The sequence below is a fragment of the Lolium rigidum genome, chromosome 2 (assembly GCF_022539505.1).
Source record: "Lolium rigidum isolate FL_2022 chromosome 2, APGP_CSIRO_Lrig_0.1, whole genome shotgun sequence".
Taxonomy (NCBI): domain Eukaryota; kingdom Viridiplantae; phylum Streptophyta; class Magnoliopsida; order Poales; family Poaceae; genus Lolium; species Lolium rigidum.
In genome coordinates, this window is record NC_061509.1 from 132089754 (window position 1) to 132101531 (window position 11778).

The 11778-nt window shown below is 41.7% G+C and overlaps 1 protein-coding gene across 1 annotated transcript; it reads right to left on the reverse strand.

The window, feature by feature from the left end:
- LOC124687259 (transcription factor bHLH95-like) lies at window positions 1–2449 on the reverse strand. The gene is made up of 3 exons (XM_047221057.1): window positions 2093–2449; window positions 1543–2013; window positions 1–96 (listed from the first exon to the last, which is right to left on the reverse strand). Exons 1-3 carry the CDS (start codon window positions 2447–2449, stop codon window positions 1–3), a joined length of 924 nt encoding a protein of 307 aa, XP_047077013.1.
- Between the last annotated feature and the right edge of the window lie 9329 nt (window positions 2450–11778).

The following is an 11778-nucleotide window of genomic DNA, read 5'->3' on the forward strand; positions in this document are numbered from 1 at the left end:
TTATTCTGAGAGCCAAACCATCATCTCTGACACAGCCAGCTTGTATATCTCCTCAGGTCGCACATTATATCCCAACTGGTTGGTCGCCCCATTTATCTGTTTCAGCAAACCATAAATTAAAGGGATGCTCATGTAGAGTATCTAGAATTTATGAGGGACGTTTGCTTTTGTCAAGAGTGTATCCCCTTGTTTCTAGATAAAGTATATATCAAAAGCCATATCATAATCAAATAAACTGCATATGCACAAAAGTAATAACAGTTTTTCATAGAAACAAACGACTTCAACCCTATAACCATAATTTATCTGATCATGTATTTCAAAATCGTTTCCTGTTATCCACTGATAGCAGCCTTCAAGCAATTTAACTTTGTACATATTCTATACTTTCGAGAAAAATCTTTAGGATGGTGTTGAATTGAGGTTGTAAAAGTCCCATTCAATTCAACCGTCCAATGTATTCATTTATGAAATATGCTAAGTTACATGTTACTGCACTTATGGAAAACATTTACATTTACGGGATGAGGTGGAGGCACACGATTGGGCTAGATCTTTTCCTTCCCTTGTTTATAGGATCATGAACCACCCACTCGAACAACACGTCAGCACGTATACCACAGCCCGTAAGAATCCTCTCATATGTATAGGATTATCGATATGCATAATAGCTAAATTATGTCATGCTATTTCAGAAAAAAAGAAAATCAAATTGAAATAATGGCATAAAGTTATTAGCATCCAAATTTATGTTGCGCAAATGTACTGTCAGTTCTAGCTTCATTTAGTCGTAATAATTTACTAATTATATCTTCAAAATTATCAAAAGTCTATACAAAGAACTCAAAAGCCTTGCTTTGATAAGAAACTAACTTAGCCTCTATTTTTTTTCTCCTAAACCACCAGTCCACCCCGTTAGGAGATATACACAATCATATAGGATCCACATCTAAATTGTGCGAGTTCTTCCGGCCAGTTCAGTATTTCTTCCATAGAAGGTTTTAATATTTGACAATATACGCTAGATAAGACTCAACTGTAAATTGTGCAAGTTCTAATTCTCTCACCATGTTAAACCATTTCGATACTTTAGGGAATATATGCTACAAATAAGACGCACGTGCATGCTTTTAGAGTTTTGGTTCCCCCACTTTATCATCCGTCTTCCAAAATACAATTTAGTATATTTCGACGCCATGGGATATACGATGTCAAAAAAACACAATGCATTTTTCGCGAGTTATGATTAATTCTGACAATTTATGAAATAGCTCAGATAATGTAATTTTTATGGTAATTTTCTATCTTACAACAATAGGAAGACCCTGCTCCCTTATGACGCAACAGGGAGCATCCGATTTTTTTGGCGATGGTCGGATGATAACTTTGGTTTTTTTTCTTTGCCTTGCCACGTGGAGAACTACCATTGGATCGCTCCATAAAATCGTCGCGCGCAACTAGATTTCAAATCTGTAGCCGATATTTGAGTAACCAAAGCCCCAAGAAGTAGGTAGCTAAATGGAGGACGAGGGTTTTACTTACGCGAGCATGGATGGTGAACATGGTCCGGGCATTGTCAGACGAGATCCCCAAGGTGACTACATCAATGTTGTGCTTCTCGAGCACGGCCATCACCATTGTCAGCAAGCCCAGCCGTCGTGCCACGCATACATTGATCCATGCATCATTGCCCGACAAGCTTAGGACGACGTTCTGCCCTGACCACGTCTGTAGCCCCACCGGCGCCGGCGTCACCATGCCAACAGTTATAGGTGGCGCTGGCGCTGCTCCTGTTGGCCAGATCCCAGCATCTGGCAGTACAACTGGCGCCTGTGCCACCAGGGCTGTAGGTGTTATCGCCATCGCTGAAGATGAGATCCCACTGTTGGCTGCGGCACCGACCTTGCCTCGTCCCAACTGCATCTCCTGCTTGCGCTTCTCAAGCTCCATCAGCGTCCCCTCCAAGCTCTTGATGTAATGTATCGTTTCCGTCACTATGCTTGATTTGTCAACCTGAAACACCAAAACACTAGTGAGGATCTGCATCTGATGCACGAAGCCCTAATATACGAGTATAACATAATCTCATCACCTTGTCAGGGAGGGTGGGGAGGAGGCTGTGAAGCTCGTTGAACATCGTGCTCATCCGTTTCCTCCTCTCACGCTCCGTGGTGATGTGCAATTCTCTGTTGCCACGGTGGCCGCCTGATCTGCCATCTCTGGCAGCAGCTGCGACGTGTGGAGGGCTGATCTTACCGTTAGATCCACCAACCTGGTCTTCTCCTTCTGTCTTTGCAACACCCTTCCCCTTGTCAATAGCACCCACGACAACCAGGCGACTGCTGCCTTTGGAGTCTTCGCCCCCGCTCATGTCCTTGCAGGGATTCATCGAGTCGGAGCTGGTCGCCTGCAGTGTGTTGTGGTTATTGATATCATCATCTTGAGCCATGGCACAACTGAGTACTGTAAATTGTATGGAATTTGGCTCAGGAAAGAAGAAGACGTTCTTTGTTCGCTTTAAGAAATAATTATGCGTAAAGCTTTTGTGTACTCTGGAAAGGTCGAAAGTTTCACGCCATTTCATGTTTGTCAGGATGCATAAAATTAATTACAATAAGTATTTTGCCGAAACTTTCTTTCCCTATCTATCTCCAATCAATTGCTGCCAAAAATATGTAACGTCTGTAGCTAGCTGGATCACGCTAATATTGGCACATCCAATGAATTTACATCCTGCTCATTTATTTCACTAAGAATATGAAAGCAAGACAAATAATGTTTTCTGCATGATGATCTCCATTCTTATTGCTGACTAAGTTGATCTGATCAGAAAGTATGCACCATCTAGTAATTCTTCATAATCCATGTTTACTTAATAAAGCTTAGTAAAATTGCAATAAAAACAACGTAGTAATCACCATTTCCATCTAATTGTACATATATATTCTTCTTAATTTTCAGACATCTTTGTGAAGTCCCAATATCTCAGTATGCAGAGGATTTATGTTGATTCATACGCAGTAAAATGCATATAGTAACTCCATTCTCCAGAAAATTAGTAGTAACAGACTCACCCATTTCTGGATCTCGTTTTGAACAACAAACTGCAATTGAAAAATACAAAGTATGTTCAGCATTACAAAGAGCAGCATTTGGGGCATGCATACTACGCATCATCCAACTGCTTCAGCACCTTTTTGTACGTATCCCACCAAACACATGGCGTATTTCACTGGGTAACATCGGCAGAAGGCTTTCTCATTATCATTTGACATGGCGTGTAACTATAAAAAGCTTCAAAGCACAGGCAAAGGAACACATGACGAGCTAAGACAAAAACACTGAAACATGTTACTTCGTAGCCTTTTTTAGCGAGGATTTACATGGGCTTGTTGTCAGCCAGCCATGTCTCCGTCCCAGGTATTGCCCAAATAGATTATGAAGAACTTTCCCTTAGCTCGCATCTTCAAAGCAAGTATCGAGGGAGCACAAGATGTTAAGGATGTGCTGGTGAAGTATTGTAATGCTTTGGAACAGCGTATTAATACGGATAAATCTTCTATTTGCTTTAGTAAGAGATACCCGACGAATATCAGAGGGGATGTCAAGTCCGAGCTTGACATTCATAAGGAGACCCTAAATGAGAAATACCTTGGAATGTCGGCTGATGTTGGTAGGTTTAAGGGCGGTGCTTTCAAATATCTGAAGGATAGATTATGGAAAAAGGTCCTGGGATAGCTAGAACATTTCCTGTCAGTAGGAGTGAAGGATATTTTCATCAAGTCAGTAGCGTAAGCTATACCCACTTTTTCTATGTCATGTTTCAAGCTACCCGAGGGACTTTGTGAGCATATCAATTCCATGTTGAGGAAGTTCTGGTGAGGATGCAGAGATGGGGAGAGAATAACATGTTGGGTCTCCAGAGAGAAGATGACTCAACCGAAATATGCTCGTGGGTTGGGGTTCAGAGACATTGAGATTTTTAATCTTGCTCTTATTGCCCGTCAGGACTGGCGCGTTCTCTAGGAACCTCAGACGCTTAGTGTCCGTGTGCTTAAAGTTGTCTAGTTCCCAGGGCCGATCCTTCTTGAGGTTGAACTGGGCGGTCACCCGTCGCATGTTTGGAGAGCCATTATCGAGGGACGCAATGCCTTGGTAGTTGGTCTCGTACATCGTATTGGTGACGGCAAATCCACCGACGCCTAGAGCGATAACTGATTTCCACGGGATGAGAGGCTGATGCCAACTGCATCAAAAAAGGAGGGGGCACCTAGGTTGGTGAGCGACTACATTGATGCTTCATCAACGTCATGGAAAGCATATTTGATTAGGAAGTTTTTCCTTCTAATGGATGTGGAGGTGATCAGAGGTATTCCGCTCTGCACAAGGATCCAGGAAGACTTCTCGGCATGGCATTTTGAGAAGACGGTGCTTTCTCAGTTTGCTCGGCATACCGTGCCCTTGTAAGCAAAAAAGCGAGCGAGGGAGGATTTGGATTGATGAGCGCTCGGGCTCTGCTAGAGCTGGTTCAGAAGGGAAGTTATGGACCAAACTATGAAATGTATTGTCCCAACTAAAGTGAGGGTTTTCCTCTGGCGGCATGCTCCGTGCTCCTTGCCTACGAGTGATATCCGACACCACATGGGCATGGTACCATCCCTGGCGTGCTCTATGTGTGGCATGGAAGATTCATGGCATCATTCCCTCATTGAGTGCACCATGTCGAAGTGTATATGGGATCCCTCTAGTCCAGTTATCGTCGAGCACATTATCTTGTCCATGGAGCCATTGGCGCGACAATGGCTATTTTCCAAGCTCGAGTCGATGGATCACACTGATCATGACGATGATCACAACACTCTGGTCCATATGGCATGCTAGAAGGAAGCTAATCCATGAGGACATACAACAGAGTCCGGGGCAACACACGCTTTCATAACTAGCTTTCTATGAGACTTGGAGATCTCCTCTCCACCGAAGAAGGAAGAGACATGTGGACGTTAGGCTGTGCAAGTACGGTGATGGCTTCCGCCGCCAGCTGGTATGTGTAAACTGAACGGGGATGTGGCTGTTGCGTGGACAAGGCGCGGTTGGAGCTGAAGGGTTTTGGTGCTCAAGAGGCAATAATAAAAGAATATTTATTATCACCAATACATGTTGATGATAATGTTTATATACCATGCTTATTGTATTACCCGGAAACATAATACATGTGTTGATTATGAAAACAATGTGTCCCTAGTATGCCTCTATATTAGTTCATGAAATAAGTGTTGGATATTTGTTTCCATAGCCATGGACATAGTGTCACTTATTAGCGAGGTCATATTAATAAATAGAATAATATGATGGACATTACTTAATCAAAGCGTAGCAACTGATCGCGTTATATAGTTCTAATTGCAAAGGTTTCCGGTTTTCATCAATAATATTCCTTTGACCATGAGATTATACAACTCCCAAGTATTGGACACATCCATAGCTTTTTGCAAACGTCACTTCGTTATTGGGTGATCATAAAGCTATCTCGCATGTATTCTATAAGATACTTGTTGGGTTGTATGTTATCAAGAGTCGGATTTGTCCATGCAAGTAACAAAAAGATATTCTTTAGACCCTCTCGGTAATACGCACTCAATCTCTTGCAAGACCGTGACTAGGTCACACGAGGGTGCGCTATTACGACGAGAAAAGAGTACTTACTGATAACGAGATAAGAATAAGGTATGAAGGTACCAACGATCAAATCTCTGGTAACTAAGATATCGCATCACATGTGAATTATATATAAATGACATAAGTGGTTCACTTGATAAGATCGTCGTTGAATATGTTGGTGTTAATATGAATCTTCAGATCCCTCTATTAACCATTGGCTATGGACATAGTCATGTCCACATAATCGTGAACCAGGGTCACACACTTAAGGTTCGACGCCGCTAGGGATAGAGAGATATCAAGTGTTGTGTTTTTTGTCTCCCGAATGCATTCGGGGATATCACGGATGATTCGGAAGGGAGACAAACCTATTGGAACATACATGGAAAGTATCGGAATGGTTCCGAAAAGTTCCGGATTTTTAGGTTGTACTGGAAAGTTCCAGAAGGGGGGGGGGACCCACCTAGCCTAGGGCCAAGTGGGCCGGCCGGCCGGCAGGCCGTCGTTGACAAGTGGGAGACGAAAAGTCGTCTCTCCACTTGGTTTGGAAGTGGGAAGGAGGAGCTTTCCTTTTCCTACTCCAGTTCACTTGGGGACTTCCTTGTGTGGTTCCAATGGTTCCAATATGAGTTTGACAAGATTTGACCGGGAGTACAATTAGGATTCATAGATCCTATGTCCTCTCGATTCCGAGCCTTTATATACGGGAGCCCCGGGGCTGGCCACAAAATCACAAGTCCACAAGAGCCACGCTGCCCCGAGGTCCCCACGCCCAGAGCCGCCTCCGCCCGCCGCACGTCGACGGTCTCCTCGCCGCCGTCGGCTGTCGCCAGTCCTCGTCGGGGTCCTCTTCTATCCTTTGACGTTTACCTCCGTTGGTCCTCAGACCTCTGCAGGTGATCGTCGGAATCTCGCATGAACAGTAATTCCGGCGAACTCCAAAAAGATAGTCCGAGCAAAGCCCCGCCGGATTTGCACCAAGTTTGTCGTCACACCATCGTGACACCGAAGCGATCTCTCTACCTCGACTCCAACTTACTAGAACAAGAAGGAGCCGAGATCCCCAAGCCGTATGTGTGCATCACCTCGGAGCCACCGCACAAGTGACAGAGTTGATCAAGTTGGATCACCAAAATTGATCGGATCGTGATCGTCTACATCGACACCAACCGTTACACGTCCGCAACCTATTTGCAACGGTACGCAAATCGAGTTGTTCAATTGTTACATGCTACTGCATCGTTACATGCATCTCCTAGATTAGATCTTGGTGGTTTATTCGTTGTTGCGTAGGAATTTTTTGTTTTTTATGGTATGAATCCCTACAGTGGTATCAAGGCCGATTATATGCGTAAATGCTTCGTACGATTAGAACAGGATGGAACATAGTGGGCGTTGGATCTTCTTACTTGCTATTTTTAGTTTAATTCTCGTTTTTGTGGTATAGCGGAATAGAAGCAGGCTCGGACCAACTTTACGCATACCGTCACGCCAGACTGGTCTCACAAGACATGTGGTTTTACACCATGTATGTGATTTACAAGTGTCAGCCTCTGCTACTATAGTGAAAACATAGTTGCACTAGAAAGCTGGGTAGATTATCTTTGAAGATCTACGCGGGGCCCATAAGTATGTGACGGAGTCAATGGTCGGTAGTTTAAGATTATTGTCATCTCACTCTATCGAACACCCCGGAACGGTTAATAAGCAACTAGCGGATCCATGTTGTGGCTTGGCGTAAGTAGATTGACGATCTAGAGACGTTGCCCCTAGAATCCGCGTAAAACTTTCTCAACTAATAGAGGAACGTCTAATTTGGTTTTGCAGGGGCACCCGTGATGTGGTATAGAAATGCCATTGCATTGCATGCATATGTTAATTATATTTTGTCTTGTTCTTATACCGGAGTACATCATGTATGAGAGCCAATGACCGTGGCGCCTACAACATTGGAGGTCGTGCCGGCACAGCAAGATGTAGATCATGACGTGAAGAAATAGCTATGCTATATCACACAGATATTTAACTGCATGTGATGAGTTAATCCTTTATTATGTGCACATCTTGTAGTGCTTAGATGATTGACGGTAGCATTATAAGATGAGCCCTCACAATAATATCAAGATATTAGTGTTCTCCTAAATATGCGGCGTTGCTAAATTTCGGCGTTTCGAAGCACTTCCTATCAATGGGGTGTGATGGATCCCTCCGTTCACATACAATGGGTACAAGACTATTTCTCACACATGTGGAGATAGTTTTGTACATGCGTAATATTTAGGTTTACTTGACGAGCCTAGCATATATAGATATGAGTACGTAACACATGGACCACAACGTCAAACACGAATCACATGGCGTTGTGATTGACGATGATGCGTGTACCATACTACCATTGAAGCTATGTTACTTCACGTGTAAATCAGACGTGACGTAGTGAATATGGATTGTATGACACCAAATCAACCGAGGGATGTTGAATTTAGTGGGAGTTCAAAAGTTTTAATACAAGATTAATAATTGAACCACATATTGCGAATAAAGTCTGAGTGTCTTTGCAAATATTTTTTGTAGATGGTTACACCCGTCCAATCCTTTAACTTAGGTTTATTCCTAGAGAAAGCAGAGAAACTGAAGTCGTCTGGATCAAACTTCAACGACTGACACCACAACTTGATAAAAAGCTAGGTGACGTACCTGATGCTCGTGCTACTGATGCGATGAAAAACGCACATGACGTACACTATGATGATGATGATGATATTATTGTTCGGTGCGGGATGCTTCAAACTATGGAAGCAGACCTCCAGAAGCGTTTTGAATCTCACTTAGAATATGAGATGTTTGAAGAGCTGAAAATAATGTTTCAGACTCAAGCACGTGTTGAGAGATATGAGATCTGTGAGAAAATTCTTTATGCATAATATGGAGGAGCATAGCTAGGTGAGTGAGCATGGCATTTTGATGACAAGCTGCATATTCAACATCTTGAACGACTGGAATGCAAGATTCCTGATGAGCTCAAGACGGATAGAGTTTTGCAATCCCTACCACCAAGCTATAATGTCTTTGTGTTGAACTATAATATGCAAGGGATGAAGAAAAACATCTCATAACTTTTCGCAATGATCAAAATTGCGGAAGTAGACATCAAGAAAGATTATCAAGTCTTGATGGTTAGTAAAACCACTAGTTTTAAGAAGAAGGGAAAGAAAGGTGTTCCAAAGAAGGGTAGCAAGAATTTTGTGCCAACTACGAACACAAGTCTGGACCTAAGTCTGAATATGAGTGCTTCTACTTAAAGTCATGGGGCACTGGAAGTGAAATTGTCCCAAGTACATTGATGATAAAAGAGCGGGAAACATCAAAGTTATATTCGATATACAAGGTTATTGATGTTCTTCAACCATGGGGATTAGTTTAAATCTTAGCAATTATAGTTTAGACGCTTTTAATGGATATGATATGTCGATCATATTCTTGTAAAGAAAATTATTCATCTAAATAAGAGAACCTCATTGTTCTAATTTTATGAATAATATCTTTCATGGCGCACCTATTATTGCTGATTTGTACTAGGAAGTTCTGGATGATGCACATATGCGAAAAATATCAAATGTCAAAATAAATTTTCATATACACTACTAAAGAGTGTGATAGTGTCGCAAAACATGAACACATCAAAAGATATGGAGCATGCAATTCGTTTTACACAAATTTCTTTGGATGTTCTTGATCACATTTATCAAATATTATTATAGCAAGTTTTTAGAGACCTCCACACTTGTTTGCTAATAAGGAATCATCAATAAGTTGGGAAATAACTTCATACTAGTCTTGTACTCCCTCCGTTTCAATCTATAGTGCCTATAGATTTTCTGCACGGTAATTAGCGCAAGTAATTTTTTAACACAAAACCCCCTAAAGAGTCCAACCACGATCCCAGAAATAGGAGAGATATAGGAGGTTCCCAGATTTTATGCACGTGATTAGTTCGTTTCCTTATTTCCGGCTATTCAGCTCATCTCGGTGGAAGGGGTTATTTGCAAATAAACACAGATCTACTCTTATACTAGTTGAATGCCCGTGCGTTGCTACGGCTAACGGCCCTATTTCTATAAGATTGATTCTTGAAATTACTCCAATAAATGGTTCAAGCATGTCTTACTTATAAACATAAAATGTACATAAATAATCGCATATATAGAAAGAAAGATATGCAAGCACTGTTAAAATATATGTTTTCAACCATTGCATTTCAATCAAATGATTGCATCACAACCATTGCATCCATTGAGCAATACGATAGCGGTTTTTTCTGTCGGGGAGAGAATATCTTAATCACTGACAGGCATCTGAGTATACATTGTCTGTTACAATAAAGTTAACAAGAAAATCAGGGGATGAAATACATTCTCTTCAAATTTGGAAGCAACAAAATTCTCAAAAGATATTTTAAGATGGTTGATCTATCGTATACATAACATTTCTTTTCCTCGCAAGATGACAGGGTCCAAAAAGGAGGAGCTTAACTACATATATCAGAACTTCACATGTATGGTTTCAGATGACAACGGCAGGTGTGCTGCTTCCACTTTTAGAATGAAAAGCCTCGTCCACATTAGCCTTCATCCAAGGTTGATTTGGATTTGCCCAGTCTTCATGTCAACTCGGAAATGATAGGTTGGGGAGCTTATCAGCAGCCTGTACGCCTACACTGGAGCACACAACCTTACCGTTACCTCTGATATCTCTTGCTTGTTCAGAATTCCCTTCCTGCAAGCAAAAAAGATAAGCTTTGGAGAAAAATCACCGAGTCACCAATTGTGCTTTCACCTTTATACACTATTTCATACCACATCTCATGTGTCATGCTCTGCAAAGGAAATGGAGAATCATACTCCTAGTGCTTCCAGAAGCTCATATTATTGACCTTTCCATGTTGTCTCTGCGACTTCACACATACATACCTCGGATACCTGGATAGAATAGGTTAACGGATGATCAGTTAATCACTCCAGACACAGCATCTAAAATGACAACATAAACACAAGAGTGGACAGTCTGAATTAAGAAAAACGAATTTCTATCGTGCAAACTACTCCTAGCTTGTGCAATATCCCTTGAAGTTGTTTACTATGTTTCTCTTATTGCCAATCTTTTCATCTGTTCACTGTTAAGCCCTATTCTCGTGTGGTACGTATCAAAGGATAATATTGTTCAGATCGAGAGCGCACATCACCAGGCAGGGTCCTTTGGTCTGCTCGAAGGGGTTCGATTTACATCATTGTATAACCAGATCCTCCTCCACCTTCTGAAAAGTCCACTCAATATTGTGCTTAGGATCTTTGATGTCAAGCTTGCAGATACCGTCAGCAATTTAGGTATAGGTAACAAAAGGAGGTTCAAATAAGTTACCCAAGGGCACATCCCAACAAATTTTTAATTGGTTATCCAGATCATAACATCGACAGTGTCATTGGTGCCTTCCTTGTCATGTGGTGCTTTCATGCCACCCAAGTAGCGCATATTCATCTCCGCATGGTCAAACTATGCTTGGTTTTATTGTACTAAGCTCGAAACAGGATATACTATGCACAGATTGTGCATATGTATTGTAAGATTCAGAAATGTAGAGTAGTTTGCTCTAATTTTCGCGTTATCAAACAATTAGGAGTATACGAATAGTACAAGTACACTCACACAGATGAAAGGAGCGGTGACTTACATGGGAGATTAGGAGCATCTCAGCTTCTGGCTGACATTGTCCCGCACGGTGTCCAGTGGTCGTGGCAGTTCGGCATAATCACCCCGAACATGAGAACCGTCAACGCAAAGATGACAAGACTAAGATAAGTTAATGTGAAAAGAAACATAGTGGTAGTACTATTTTAATTGCTCAAGAGTACATGGATTAACAATTCTTGCAGTTTGGCATAATCACTCTGCGCAAATGTAATTACATAAACATCATGTACTAAAAATTCAATTCTAAAGAATACAGATGATTTTCATAAAACAAAAAAAACACCACATACTAAAAAGCAGTAGTGCCATGTAGCGCACACCAATATAGACTGGAGTAGCAATAGCCAGAGGTTACACAGAAAATCTTATTAG

Excerpts from the sequence above, each read along its gene's own strand:
- LOC124687259 (XM_047221057.1), bottom strand. The coding sequence starts at position 2,449 with ATGGCTCAAGATGATGATATCAATAACCACAACACACTGCAGGCGACC. Across the intron at positions 2,014-2,092 it reads TCCCCACCCTCCCTGACAAG|GTTGACAAATCAAGCATAGT; the intron begins GTGATGAGATTA and ends TTGGTGTTTCAG. Across the intron at positions 97-1,542 it reads TGTTCACCATCCATGCTCGC|ATAAATGGGGCGACCAACCA; the intron begins GTAAGTAAAACC and ends TTGCTGAAACAG.